This window comes from Chlorocebus sabaeus, chromosome 5, assembly GCF_047675955.1.
Source record: "Chlorocebus sabaeus isolate Y175 chromosome 5, mChlSab1.0.hap1, whole genome shotgun sequence".
Classification (NCBI taxonomy): domain Eukaryota; kingdom Metazoa; phylum Chordata; class Mammalia; order Primates; family Cercopithecidae; genus Chlorocebus; species Chlorocebus sabaeus.
In genome coordinates, this window is record NC_132908.1 from 4,835,655 (window position 1) to 4,850,812 (window position 15,158).

At 46.2% G+C, this 15,158-nt stretch overlaps 2 protein-coding genes across 11 annotated transcripts in view; one reads left to right on the forward strand and one right to left on the reverse strand.

The window, feature by feature from the left end:
- Positions 1–6,080, reverse strand: part of GLYR1 (glyoxylate reductase 1 homolog) — a 45,899-nt gene extending 39,819 nt beyond the window's left edge. For 5 of the 6 annotated variants that reach the window (XR_005237724.2, XM_037989882.2, XM_037989881.2 and 2 more), the window contains exons 1-3: positions 5,989–6,080; positions 4,934–4,970; positions 3,839–3,918 (exon numbers count right to left, since the gene is read on the reverse strand). Coding sequence is in view for 4 of the 6 variants with exons in the window: in XM_037989882.2 (XP_037845810.1) it covers positions 3,839–3,918; positions 4,934–4,970; positions 5,989–6,026 (155 nt within the window). In the remaining 2 variants the exon portion in view is untranslated. The remainder of the gene's footprint in view (positions 1–3,838; positions 3,919–4,933; positions 4,971–5,988) is intronic. The other variant, XR_005237723.2, reaches the window with a different exon arrangement.
- Positions 6,081–6,203: 123 nt separating this feature from the next.
- UBN1 (ubinuclein 1) overlaps positions 6,204–15,158 on the forward strand; it is a 37,155-nt gene continuing 28,200 nt past the window's right edge. For 2 of the 5 annotated variants that reach the window (XM_007984668.3, XM_007984686.3), the window contains exons 1-2: positions 6,204–6,975; positions 13,088–13,375. In XM_007984668.3, coding sequence (XP_007982859.3) covers positions 13,127–13,375 — 249 coding nt within the window. In that variant the 5' untranslated portion in view covers positions 6,204–6,975; positions 13,088–13,126. The other 3 variants (XM_007984676.3, XM_007984693.3, XM_037989876.2) reach the window with 2 other exon arrangements.

Consider the following 15,158-nt stretch of genomic DNA (forward strand, 5'->3'; position numbering starts at 1 on the left):
ATGATTTTGTACTCAAAGCCTTTTTGGTAAAAAGAGCATACCTGGCTGACATCCTTTAGGAACTTCCAACTCTCATATTCCTTTCTTTTCAAACACACACACACGCGCTCTCTCTCTCTCTCTGTCTCATAGTGAGAGTCTCCATCTCTCTGTTTTCCATACTTAAAGGCATCCTGGCCCAATGTCTGCTAATACCTGCTGTATGGCAAGCCACATTCTACACAAGTGATACTACTTTTCCTTCCTAACCATGAGGTAGGGGGTATCATCCCCTTATGTGGAGGACACAGAGGCTCAGAAAGGTGAAATAGCTTGCCCAGATCAGGGAGCAAGGTAGAACTGGTACCTGAATGCACATTAGGCCGGTAACCAATCCAGAGCTCTTTCCCCCAAAGTAATCTGCTATCAGCAGCCAATCTGGAGATCTTACCTTAATAGAAAAACACATTAACACACCCCAGCACTGATCGCTAAGGAAGTGTTCCTCCTTTAGAGAAGTACTGTACATCTTTCCCCTTCATTTCCTTTCTCTAAGTTCACTGTCTACCCAAAAAAGATAACACCAGTACCACAGTGACTTCATTTTTATAGTTTTTTAAAATGTGTAACTCTATCGAAGGAGTTTAAAAGGTTAAAAATATTGCATTTAGCAGTTGCTTTGTATCCCACTTGTTTACAACCATTCAAAGAACCTTAGTCAGTTAGAAATTATATCATCACCACCACCACTATAAGGCTATTTTTGTCTTCAGCAAGCACATCACCACTGGCTTCACCTGTTTGCCTGGTTAAGCTCTGAAATTAACTCAACTCCAATTTTCTGTGTCCTATTTCTAGCACTTGTTATAAACAAGGATCACAGCTTATTAATCTAGCCTTTTAGCATTAAAAAGAAAAAAAATATATATATATACACACATCGGGGCTCGGCGTTGTAGCTCACGCCCGTAATCCCAGTACTTCGGGAGGCCACAGCGGGAGGATCACTTGAACCCAGGAGTTTGAGACCAGCCTGGGAAAGACGTTGAGAACCTGTCTCTCCAAAAAAAAAAAAAAAAAAGTAAAAAATGTAGCAGGGCATGGTGGTGCACACCGGTGGTCCCAGCTACTCGGACTGCTGAGGCGGGAGGATTGCCTTAGCCTGGGAAGTCAAGGATGCAGTGAGCCATGTCTGTGCTACTGCACTCCAGCCTGTCTCAAAAAAAACAAAAACCAAAAACAACAAACAAACAAATAAGGAAACAATAGCTTTCAGGCTAGGCTCCCTATAATGAGACTGAGTTCCCATTTTTGTTTCAGACTTGTGTAATTATTGGTTTAGCTAATGAAGTTTGAGCCAACCATACTGCCTCTGTTATTCCCAAGCACAACTTACCTCAGGCAGGGAGCCTCTCCCTTTCCATAACACCCAGCTTAATGCCAATTGTTCACAGCATCTCCACTGCCTGAAATGCCCCTACAGTCCTCGTCCATCCGGATTCTACGTATCTTCCAGAGCTGGATTCAAATCCCATCTCTTCAGTCAGTCTTCTTGGATCTCATGGCTCTCCACTGATCTCTCCCTCTTCTAGAATTCTTTTTCTTTTTGAGACAGGGTCTAGCTCTGTCACCCAGACTGGAGTGCAATGTTGTGATCATGGCTCACTGCAGTTTTGACCTCCTGGGCTCAAGCAATCCTCCTGCCTTAGCCTTCTGCATACCTGGGACTACACTAGTGTGCCACCATGCCTGGCTATTAAAAAAGAAAAAGAAAATTTTTTTTTTTTTTTTTTTTAAGTAGAGACAAGGTCTTGCTATGTTGCCCAGGCTGGTCTCCAGCTCCTGGGCTCTAGCAATCCTCCTGTCTTGGCCTCCCAAAGTGCTGGGATTACAGGCATGAGCCACTGTGCCCAGCCTAGAATAAATAATTATCTGCCATCATTCATTGTGCACATAATCTTTTTTTTTTTTTTTTTTTTTTTTTTTTTTTTTTGAGACGGAGTCTCGCTCTGTCACCCATGCTGGAGTGCAGTGTCCCGATCCATCTCTGCTTCCTGGGTTCAAGTGATTCTCGAGCCTCAGCCTCCCAAGTAGCTGGGATTACAGGCACACACCACCACTCCTAGCTAATTTTTGTATTCTCTGTAGAAATGGGGTTTTGCTATGTTGGCCAGGATGGTCTCGAACTCATGATCTCCAGTGATCCACCCACCTTGGCCTCCCAAAGTACTGGGATTACAGGCCTGAGGCACCATGCCCGGCTAAATCTTCTTTTTTAAATCCATGGAATTATAAGAACATTCCCTCTTCCAGAAGCTCTGGCTCCACAGCTTCAGGCCAGCGATCTCCTTGAAATACTGCCACCACAGGCTGCTAAGCTGGCTTGTGATAGAGAACTGGGGCTGGCTATATCTGTAAACATGAAACCAGGAAGAGCACTCTGACATATAAACTCCTGGATGAGTGAAGAACACTGTTTATAATATATTGCTTTCTAAGAAGAAATACTTTAACCATCAGAATTAAATTTACCAGAGAAGCCAGACTTTTTTTTAAGTCTAATACTGTATTTTCCTGTAAGAATAACAGAAATACAACTACTTAAAGAAATCAAATCGGCTGGGCACGGTGGCTGTCGCCTGTAATCCCAGAACTTTGGGAGGCTGGGGGTCGGGGGGGCAGATGACTTGAGGTCAGGCAGGAGTTTGAGACCAGCCTGGCCAATGTGGTGAAACACTGTCTCTACTAAAAATACAAAAAAATTAGCCAGGCGTGGTGGTGGGCACCTGTAGTCCCAGCTACTCAGGAGGCTCAGGCACGAGAATTGCTTGAACCCGAGAGGTGGAGGTTGCAGTGAGCTGAGATCACGCCATTCCACTCCAGCCTGGGTGACAGAGTGAAACTCCATCTCAAAAAAAAAAGGTCAAACCATCTAGCTAGACCCAGGTAAGCAACTTGACATAGTGATGAGAAAGCTAAACAAATCACTAGTAACTCAAGTTAATACACGTTCTTCCCCTCACTGCAACATGCTATATGGTCAAAGAGTCTCAGATTAATGGTCCTGGTTTCCCCAACTTAGGACAGATCCAGCAAAAAGACTTACTATAATAATGTCAGAACAAATCACTTAGTTTTACAAATGAGAACAGGACTGAACAATTACTTTTATTAAGGTAAATACAATTTTAGTTTTCACCGCATACCTCATGCATGAACCACAATGATATATAGCATTAAAAGAGAACTGAACATGGCCTTTATAAAAATAACTGCCAGCTGGGCGTGGTGGTTCATGCCTATAATCCAGCACTTTGGGAGGCCAAGGCAGGTGGATTGCTTGAGTCCAGGAGTTCCAGATCATCCTGGGCAACACGGTAAAACCCCCTCTACAAAAAATCAGCTGGGCATGGTGGTGCACACTTGTGGTCCCAGCTATTCGGGAGGCTGAGGTGAGAGGACTGCTTGAGTTGGGGAGGCAGAGGTTGTGCTGAGCTGAGACTGTGCCTCTGCACTCCAGGTTGGGTGACAGAGTAAGTCCCTGTCTCAAAAACAAAAAGGAACTGCCTTTGGAGTTGGGTAAAGAAACATGTGAGAAACTACTTCGATGTGATTATTACATTTAGAAGGTAAATGAACCTAGTTCTTCCCTGACTTAGTTATAGGCCTAGGACAGTTGTCTAGGGCAATTTCTGTAAGAAATTGCACCTTTATTTAGTTATGAAGCCAGAAAGAGATGCCAGTACTATACATTATAAGAAGACTGAACTAAGGATCCTTAGAATATTTTCAAAGCAGCTCAGACTCCAGGTAACACAGAAAGAAAGGTAAAGGGAGACTCCTGGTGAATACTACTCACTGATCTTCTGTTCCAAAAAATTTCACAAAGAAGCATTTCTTTCCACGAGGTTTCTTCAAGTCCTTTGGTGGATTAACAATCTGGAGGATAAAAGGGGGAAAAAGGTTGGCTGGCAACACAGCAGCCCACTCTCTAGTGGCTCCACATTGCTCTACACAGCTCTACGCTGGTAAGAAAAAAGTAAATTAAAATGACTTACAAATAAATGTATTTATATACAAAACAGAACCCAAGGCCTAGTACTTGTCTAAATCTCCCATTTTTCTAGAGATTTGTGGAAATGTGTAGATATTCTAGAAGTTCCCAATATTTAACATGTAGCACAGTGCTCAGTAGACACAATATCCCTTTCACTGTAGTGGCCCTGTTTTACAAGCAGTTAAAACTAAGATCAACAACATCTCGTGCCCCCCACCAACCTGCCCCGCCCCAATGTGACCCCATCATTACTGAAAAAAAGCAGAGGACACTCTTTGAAATACTTTCTGTGCAGGAAGAGTTGAGACAGGACATAGTGAAAACAAAGGACAACTGAGGCACAGAAAACACCATATTGCAAAGAGACCATCTAAAGACACTTCCTGGGCTCCAAGCAAGAATATAAAAACACAACATTTGGAAGGCAATGATGGATCACCTCATGCAAAATCTGGAATGCCAACTTCTGCAAAGAGGCACTGGAGTAGCACATATGGTAACATGGAAAGAAGATTTAAACTTAGTTGGGACAAAAATACTTTGGCTTTTCACTAACCTACATTTAGACTTCTCTTCCTGGATAATTTATATTTTCTTCTCCTTTTGTTACATTTAAGCATAAAGCTAAATTCAGATTAGAATTATTTCCGGGGTTAAAAAAGAAACTTCATAAACCTCCTCTAAATCAAGAAATAAGCGTTTAGAGCAGATTTAATGATCTGGAATATACTGCATTGCCTTTTAAAAAATAACTGATACTAGGAGAAAAAAAATTCTAAGTGCCATCTGAATGGGCCCAGTTTAACTCAATACTAGAAACTGAGAGGAATGCATCTTACATTCTCCACCTCCTCAAACCCAACTTCAGATATCTTCCTTTAGCAGCAAGACACTCACCTTTCCTGGCCAAGGAGGATACCGGCCGAGTTTCCCCCTAGAGAAAACACACAGAGTTAACACTCGACCTGGAAAAGTCAGCCCATCTCCTTCAACCCACTCAGTATGCAATTTATTTTCCTCAATCTCTGCTGGCATCCTCAAATGCCGGAACAAAAGCTTCCACAGCTGGGCCCAAGACCCTCAGAAGCAAAATGCAAAATTGTATACTTATGTGCACAACGTGTAACCATTCTTCTGTTGACAAGGAATACAAAACAACACAACTGTCAAAAGTCACTTGTCTGGAGCTTCTTAACGACGGGGGTGGGAGGACAGCTTCCTCTGTAAACACAGACTTTCCCTCCCTAAGTCTGGTTTAATTCAACAGGAGACCTGCCTGGCTTTGACAAATGCTAATGGAAGCCTTTCTCTGGGTGGAGAAACAAGCTATGCAGCTCGAGGGAGGCGGCGACAATCAGCCTTGGTTCGGGCGGTCGTCTGGGACAGAGAAGCAGAACGCGGGAGGCACCCAAGCCTGCACTGGTCACTGCCAAGCCATTGGTTGTAAAGAACTACCCCGCCGTTTCTTCGCGGGGCAACGCCAGGAGTCCGGTTTAGACAATCCCGGCTGAGCCGCCCGCACAGGTCGGCTGCATCGCAACCTGGGCTTTGACCAAATGGCACCGGCGAGATGGACTCGCAGGTCCGGTCCCAAGCGCTTCTGCTTTCTGGGAAGCCCCAGCAAGACCCCGGGAACCCGTCGTCCAAGGAAGCCTCGCGGCACTGGCGGGTCCTTTCACAAGGGCCGCCAGTATCTGGGCCCCGAGTGCAGAACCCTCCCGGGCGGCCTCGGGGATCAAAGCCGGTGCCCGCCGTGGCCACCCTCGGCCTCGGTCCCCCGGGACTGGACTGCCCCTTCCGCCCGGCGCCGCTCGGAAGCGCCGGCACCTTCTCTTTCCCTCTCTCCGCGACCTGGAGCGCACAGAAAGGCAACTCCGGGGCCGGCAGCGAACCCCGCACCCTGGCGGGCAGCTCCCCGGCGCGTCTCGGTTGGCCCGGCCGCCCGGACTCACCACACCAAGTCGCCGAGCCGCAGACTCACAGCCGCCATCTTACCACCCAACCACCGCCGACGCACGGGCCGCCGGGAACAAGCAGGTCGCCTCGGCGCCGCCCATTGGAGTGGGTCCGACCACGTGATGGGGGCCGGCTGTCATCGGCCACGCCGCTGCTCTGACGTCACCGCGCCTGTCGGGGATCATTGGCCGGTCGAGCGGCACGTGACGCGAGCGCCGCGGTCTCCGCGCGCCGAAGCGCAGAGACTCCCGGCTCTTTCCCCCTCCCTCCGGCTCGTGACAACGAAGCGTCCGCGGTCTGAGGCGGCGGCGGCGGCGGCGACGGTGCGACCGGCTGAGCGCGAGAGGGAGCCGGCCTCACGGCCCGCCCCGCCCCCGGGCCTTGGACTCCGCGCTCCTCCCCTCTCGGCGCTTCCGTTGCGGCCGTTGGTCCTGCGCGGGCCCCGGGGCCATTCCCGAGCCCGAGGCGCTGGTCGGCCCCGTCGCTGCGCCCGTGAGCTGCCGTGACGGAGCTCAGCGCGGCCTGGAACTCAGCTTCCGCCGGGTCTGGGCTCCAGCGCCCGGCTACTCCTCTTGGCCGCAGACCGGGAGGCCCTGGTGTCCGCGCCCGTCTGCTCCTGCCGCCCGTGTTCTTTGGAGCGCTCCTCCCGACGGCCGCTTTCGGAGGCGCCGTCTGAGCGCGTGGTCCCGCGCCGCAAGTTCTCCCGGGGCGCCCGGAGGCTGCTCCCCCAACCCCTTGGTGTCCTCAGAGTGGCTGTGCGGACGTCGAGTTGGCATTTCTTCGCTTCCTCCTGGGCCGGCGCGCGGCGCGGCACACCAGGCTCCCCTGGGCGCGGGGACCCGGTCATGGGCCGAGGCGCGGGCCGCCCGCCCGCGGGGAGCCACGGCTCGGGAGCCGACCGCTAGCTGCGCCGCCGCCCGGGGACCGGCATGAGGACCGCCGCGGGGGGACGTCTGCGGCCCGCGTCGGCTCTGGGGACAAAGGTGCGTGTCTTTGTCGGGTCCGGGCTCTCCCGTTAGCCTTGCCGTAGTTTGGCACTTCTGAAAAAGTTGTGACAACAGGAAGACAGATGCCGGGCGTAGTTTGGACACTTGAAAACTGAACCATGAAGTGGGAAGTGTTAGCTGCGGTTGAGCGCAGCGCCGGCCCAAACTTCAGCAGACCAGGTAGAAACACAGTTTTGCAAAAGATCCCAGTCCTGATCACAGACTCCACAGTGTCAAGGAATGACTTAGACTTGGTGTCGGGCTCTTGTTGAGTTCCAGCCTGCTGGAAAAGGTGGCGGGTCCCCACGCTTTTCCCCAAGGCATTTTGGTGGTTAGAGGTTTCGGTTGCAAGTCGGTGTTTAGCGTACTGGGTCGTCCTGCAGCCTGATTTTTTTTGGGAGATCAGTTTCCCTGAAGTACCAAGAATTAAGTTCATGAACTGTCATTTTACTGTGTGTGTATTTTTAAGACAAAATGATCTTGAAAGCGTATTTAAGATACCAGGGAATAATTTGATAAAAATAACATGTTCCTGTTTAAAAATTCTTACTTTGTAAGGAATTGAAGGATGTTTTAATAACTTAATTAAAAATGTGAATCTTGGCTGGGCATGGTGGCATAAGCCTGTAATCCCAGCGTTTTGGGAGGACGAGGCGGGCGGACCACCTGAGATCAGCAGTTCAGAGACCAGCCTGGCCAACACGGTCAATCCCGTCTCTACTAAAAATACAAAATTAGCCGGGCATGGTGGTACATGCCCGTAGTCCCAGCTACTCGGGAGGCTGAGGCAGGAGAATCGCTTAAGCCAGGAAGCGGAGGTTGCAGTGAGCTCAGATTATGTCACTGCACTCCAGCCTGGCGACAGAGCGAGACTTGGCCCCCCACGAAAAAAAAAAATCTTTAATCAACATTGCACCAAAACCTAGAGGCATTCCCGTTAACGTCAGAAACATGGTACATTTCTGCCACTATTAGATGATATGAATGTATTGCCCAATATCCTGAAAGTTCTAGCCAGTGCAATAAGACAGGAAACAAAAATAAGAAATGCAATTTTTGGAAAAGGGAAGACAATTCTTATTTCCATGGATGATAGGTCTGCCTCTTTTTGGGGAAAAAAAAAGCCATTAAAATAAGAATTCAGGAAGGGTACTCATTATAAGTTGGAATACACAATTTAGTTTTTCTGTTTCATCAATAACCAGTTTGAAAATATGTTTAAAAGGATATATATGCACGGTAAGAAAAAACATAAAATTCCTGAGAATAATCAACGGACAAGGAAGGCTAGTATTTTCTCAATAACACCAACTGAGGTTTTTAAAGGGGGATCCTTTTTTTTTTTTTTTTTTTTGGGACGGAGTTTCACTCTTGTCGCTCAGGCTGGAGTGCAGTGGCAGGGTCACAACTTACTACAACCTCGACCTTCCCAGGCTCAAGCCATCCTCCCACCTCAGCCTTAGTAGCTGAGACTACAGGGGTGTGTCACTATACCTGGCAATTTTTTTTTTTTTTTTTTGTTTGAGACCGAGTCTTGCTCTTTCGCCCAGGCTGGAGTGCAGTGGTGCAATCTCGGCTCACTGCAACCTCTGCCTTCCGGGTTCACGCCATTCTCCTGCCTCAGCCTCCGGAGTAGCTGGGACTACAGGCGCCCGCCACCATGCCTGGCTAAGTTTTTTGTATTTTTAGTAGAGACGGGGTTTCACTGTGTTAGCCAGGATAGTCTCAATTTCCTGACCTTGTGATCCGCCCACCTCGGCCTCCCAAAGTGCTGGGATTACAGGTGTGAGCCACTGCACCTGGCCTACTTGGCTAATTTTTAAAAAATTTTTTGTGGAGAAGTCTCACCATGTTGCCCTGGCTGGTCTTAAACTCCTAGGCTCCAGCGATCATCCTGCCTTAGCCTCCCAAAGTGCTGGGATTTCGGGAAGTGAGCCACTGCACCTAGCCTTGAGAGAGATGGTTCTATGTGTATAATTCTGTACTTAAAATAGTGTTCAACTCATTAAAGTTGAATATTTATTAGTAATTACTGCTATTTGAGACACAGTCTTACTGTTACCCAGGGTTGAGTACAGTGGCACAATCACCGCACACTTCAGCCTTGATCTCCTTGGCTGGAGGGATCTTCCCACCTTAGCCTCCTGAGGAGCTGGGATCACGTGTGCACGCCACCACACCCAGCTAGTTTTTGTATTTCTTGTAGAGATGGTCTCACTGTGTTGCCCAGGCTGGTCTTGAACTCTTGGGCTCAAGCAGTCCTCCCACCTTGACTTCCCAAAGTGTTGAGATTACAGGCGTGAGTCACTGTGTTGGGCTAAAGTTGAGTATTTTAAAACTTGGCTATTTTTACGCCTTTTAAGTATTACTCACAAATCTTGTTTTATTTACAAATATAAGAACATTTATTTAAAAAAAAACTTGATCTTTGACAAAGGTTCAATTCAGGCGCCAGTTTAACAGATTAAATTCCCAACTCTTTTTACAAAGTTAATTAAATCACGAAGTTAATTAAATTATCTTAAATGTTTTAAACTGAACTTAAAGCTTTATATTTATAATTCAAATACTTCAAACTTCTAAAGAGATGAACTTAGTAGTAAAATCTTTGGGAGGCCAAGGTTGACAAATTGCTTGTGTCCAGGCAATTGACACCAACCTGGGCAACATGACAAAACCCTGTGTCTACTTAAGATAGAAAAAAAAAAGGCCGGGCGCGGTGGCTCAAGCCTGTAATCCCAGCACTTTGGGAGGCCGAGACGGGCGGATCACGAGGTCAGGAGATCGAGACCATCCTGGCTAACACGGTGAAAACCCGTCTCTACTAAAAATACAAAAAACTAGCCGGGCGAGGTGGCGGGCGCCTGTAGTCCCAGCTACTCCGGAGGCTGAGGCAGGAGAATGGCGTAAACCCGGGAGGCGGAGCTTGCAGTGAGCTGAGATCCGGCCACTGCAGTCCAACCGGGGCTACAGAGCAAGACTCCGTCTCAAAAAAAAAAAAAAAAAAAAAAAAAGCCGGGCGCGGTGGTGAGTGCCTGTAGTCCCAGCTACTTGGGAGCCTGGGATAGGAGAATCACCTGGGTCCGGGAAGTTGAGGCTGCAGTGAGCTCTCATGGGGCCACTGCACTCCAGCCTGGGCAACAGGAGTGAGGCAGCTGTCTCAAAAAAAAAAAAAAAAAAAACTAAACTAAAATCTTTCCAAGGACTTAGGCAACTCTTGTAAGTCTAATAAACACGTCAATGTAAGTCAGTTTTTTTTAAACATTCAAACATGTTTGAACTTAATTATGTTTTCTTAAGCATTTTGAATTATGGTTGTAAATCGAACATACCATTGTTTAAGGTATCGGATTCTCTTAAATGTTTCAAGTGGCTTAGTAACAGCAGAACATTATAGTGATTATAAAACAATGCAAAATCTAAGTGTTAATAGACTACAAGTTTGACTCACTTTATCCTGTAGTCCTATTTTTTACCTTCTTGGACTTGGAGAGTCACTTAAGCAACTGAAAGGAGCAGTTTTGCCATCTAGGATTGAAGCTGCAGTCTCTCAGACTTGGACTGAGATAAGGTTATGTGTTTACTGCCTGGACAAGGAGAGTAGGACCTGGTTGCCACTTCCAGGATGACCTTCCTACATCCCATTGGTTAACCTGCTGATTCCCTTCTTATAGTGAGACAGTTCTGGTTCTGTCGGTGGGGGAATCTGTAAACCTTCAGCTGGGATTTATTTCCACAACCCAGTGCATCACAGATATCCTGAGGGCCTTGGAGGTTTCTTTTAGGGAAATCTCCTTTAACATCTTAGTACAGGTTGGGAGATGGTCTTTTGCAGCACCAACCTGTTTTACTGCTAATCGTTTTGCTGCCTGATTAGAATTATTTTAACTCTTCATTTGCAGATATTTTGTTCCTTTATCTGATGTTATGTTGCAATTTTATGATCATAATTTGATAAATGAGTATTGGATATATACAAATACGTTTACATGTATATGGATGTATGCTAATTTTCCTGAATTAACTCAGGTTTGTGATTCATTTACAACCAAAATACAGTGAGTTTTTTGGAAACCTGCCAAAATAATACATAGGCTGGAATGGCAAAGTATTATTTATAAAGAAGGATAATAAACATGAGCTTTAACTATGCAGTATTAAAATCTATCATAAAACTTTTCAAAACAGTGCAATACTGGTTAAAGAATCTCTAAATACTATATTAATATACAGATGGACTTCAGAAACAGGCCTTAGATACCTGCGATGTTGCTTTGCAATATATGCCAAATCAGCACGGGAAGGAAGGATAGTTTAGTGATTGATACTGGAAGAAACTAACTTACAGCCTATCCTCATACTTTATCAGCAAATTCATCTGGGGTTAATGAAGTAAATGTGAAAAAATATCTATAAATGACCATGTAGGCTGGGCTCAGTGGCTCACACCCGTGATCCCATCACTTTGGGAGGCCAAGGCAGGAGGATCGCCTGAGCCCGGGAGTTCAAAACCAGTCTGGACAACATGGCAAAACAACGTCCCTACAAAAAATACCAAAATTAGCATGCCTATAGTTCCAACTCCTAGGGAGGCTGAGGTAGGAGGATCGCTTTAGCCTGGGGGGTTGAGTTGCAGTGAGCTGAGATTGAGTCACTTTATTCCAGTCTGGGCAACAGAGTGAGACTTTGTCTCAAAAAACAAACCTATATACACAAGTTCTTCTGTAAGATCTGGTTGGAGATGAACATTCTAGGCATACAGGAAATGGGAGGAGTCTCAAAGGAAAAGAGCCTATAGTTTTGACTGCATACGAAGTTATCATTTCCTTGGAAGGACGGTTGCTTGAGGTTGTGAACTTAAGACCAGCCTGGGCAACATAGTGGGTCAGCATCTCTATAAAAAATAGAAAAAATTAGCCAGTCGTGGTGTTGTATACCTGTAGTCCCAGCTACTCCAGAGATTGAAGTGCTGAGAAGTTTGCTTGAGCCTGGGAGGTTGTGGCTGTGATGGGGCCACTGCTCTCCAGCCTGGATATAACAGCGGGACCCTATCTCAGAAAAAAAAAGTTAACATTTATTTCATCATACCTCACTCTAATCAACATTAAACAACAAATAACAAAACAAGAAAAAGCAGTTATAAGAGATATGACAGGTGTTGTATGTCTATAATATGTAATAATTTATGTATAATATCAAGAGCTCTTACAAGTCAGTAAGAAAGTCGCAGTTTATTCACCCATTCCCTGATTGATTGTCATTTGATTGTCATTTTGGTTGCTTCCATCATTTTTCTTGTATAAACAAGGCGGCAATAAATATCTCTTTTTATTGGTACGGTAGAAAGTTCACACTAGAATATGAACTCTTTTAAAAAGCAGGACACAAAATTATATATGAAGTAAGCAGAAAACATGTATGGCATGTATTAGCGTATTCATATTCTGTGAACATTTGGAATTCTGTATTCAAAATCTATTTTGACCATTCCCTAGTGATTTTGAAGGTCTTTGGCATGTGATAATTTATTTTGCCAAGGCCAGTATTTGGGTGTGAGAGTGGTGCACAGGGCAGGAGTGTGTAACTTTGTTAGGAAGTGAGCCTAGCCACACCCTCCTGAGTCACTGGTTCTTTACTATCCTGGGGTAGGCAGTATCTTTTGTTTAGCTGATAAAAGCTTTGTCCCTGTGAAGATTGGCTCCCAATGATAGGAAGCCGCTGGTGATGAAAATAAAGAGTCCTTAAAGGTTATTCTCAGCCAGAAAAAATAAGTGTTAGACAAATTAAGTGGAAAACAATTAATATTTTAGTAGTCTTTACAATGTGGAGGTCTAAGGCTCTGTTAGCATGCGTTCTTTTAGGTCGAGGATCTAGGGTATAGATACATAGAAAAAAAGACTGGAAGTGTGCTAAGCAGTGACTGTCTCTGAATGATTATGAAAAAATTTGAGGATGAGTATTTAAGCAGAAAAAAAAGCAATAAATGACAAAGTATAACAGTGGAGTTTTCTTGACAACGAAATTCTCTTAAACTTAAATCTCTTTAATTAGACAGGTAAACTATTTTATCATCTTCGTTTGACCTGGCCCTTCTTTTCAATGTTAACAGAAGCCATGCAGTGACACCCGCTAAGACTTGTTGGTAGCCATGTCGGAGCCCCACAGGGTCCAGTTCACCTCTCTCCCAGGTTCCCTGAATCCTGCATTTTTGAAGAAGTCCCGGAAGGAGGAGGCTGGGGGAGCAGAACAGCATCAGGACTGTGAGCCGGCCGCAGCAGCTGTTCGGATTACACTCACCCTCTTTGAACCAGATCACAAACGCTGCCCAGAGTTCTTCTACCCAGAGCTGGTGAAGAATATCCGAGGGAAGGTAAAAGGCCTTCAGCCTGGAGACAAGGTACACCCCTTTGTTCCCAGAGGCACTGCAGGTTTAATGCACGGGGATCAGTGCGTGCATGTGGGGCTTCCATAGTGGGGAAGCAAGATTTACTGAGGTTTTGGCTGCTCCAAGATCCTGTCACTCAAGGCAAGCACAAGGTTTGCTTCTCTTACCTCTGTGCGCAAAGGGAGAGGCCAATTTGAATTATAACTAATTAACATAAATTTTAAAAACAGTGCATTTTTCTCTGTCAAGGTTGTAAACGTTATGTGTAAATGAAACCAGTCCCTGACAGTTCCAGTGTTAGAATTTCATGCTGGACATTTTTCTCTTCCAAGAGAGTCTTGCTGTCTGCCTAGTATGGGGCAGACAAGAAAACACGTAGACTGCTTTTTTTTGTTGTTTTTTTCTTGTTTTTTTGACTGAGTCTTGCCCTGTCGCCCAGGCTGGAGTGCAATGGCGCGATCTCGGCTCACTGTAACCTCCACCTCCTGGGTTCAAGTGATTCTTCTGCCCCAACCTCCTGAGTAGCTGGGATTACAGGTGCACGCCACCATACCCAGCTAATTTCTGTATTTTTGGTAGAGATGGCATTTCACTGTGTTGGCCAGGCTGGTCTCAAACTGCTGTTCTCAAGTGATCTGCCTGCCTTGGCCTCCCAAAGTGCTGAGATTACAAACATGAGCCACTGCACCTAGCCACAACTTGATGGATTTTCATGAACTCAGTGCACCCATGTAATCTGCATGTAGGTCACAACATATATTTATCATGACCCCAGAAACCCTCCTTCTGCCCTGCCAGAAGACTATCCCAATACTAATGGGCAACCACTGCCCTGATTTCTAACAGCTTAGATCAGCTTAGATTTGTGGGGGTTTTTTTGTTTGTTTGTTTGTTTTTTGAGGTGGAGTCTCGCTCTGTCGCCCAGGCTGAAGTGCAGTGGCGTGATCTTGGCTCACTGCAACCTCTGCCTCCTGTGTTCACACCATTCTCCTGCCTCAGCCTCCCGAGTAGCTGGGACAGCAGGCGTCCACCACCATGCCTGGCTAATTTTTTTGTGTGTTTAGTAGAGACGGCGTTACAACGTGTTAGCCAGGATGGTCTCGATCTCCTGACCTTGTGAAGATCCACCCACCTTGGCTTCCCAAAGTGCCGGGATTACAGGCATGAGCCAAGGGTCTGGCCGCTCTCTCTTTTTTTTTTTTTTCTTTTTTGAGACCAACTCTTACCCTGTCACCCAGGCTGCAGTGCGGTGGTGCAATCTTGGCTCACTGCAACCTCCGCCTCCCAAGTTCAAGTGGTTCTTCTGCCTTAGCCTCCCGAGTAGCTGGGATTACAGGGATCACATCTGGGATCACATCTGGCTAATTTTTTTTTTTTTTTTTTTGGTATTTGTAGTAGAGATGAGGTTTCACCATGTTGGTGGCCAGGCTGGTCTTGAGAACTCTTGACCTCAAGTGATCTACCCACCTCTGCCTCCCAAAGTGTTGGGATTATAGGCATGAGCCACGGCACCCGGCTGTGTTTTTGTATTGTATGTAGATAGAATCATATGGTATTTGAGTACCGCCTAGGTGAAAAGCATTTTTAAGCACCTATGTCTACCTTTGCGCTATGCTAGGCTCTGAGGAAAAGGTAAGTAGGCCCCACACTGGCAGCATTCTGGTCTCTAGAGTGGCTCTTGGTGAAATGGGGATGAGGCTGATAATTGGCTCACAGCTGTCTGAGCGTGGAATGAGATCATGTTGTGAAGTGTCTTTTTTTTTTTTTTTTCTTTTGAGACGGAGTCTTGCTCTGC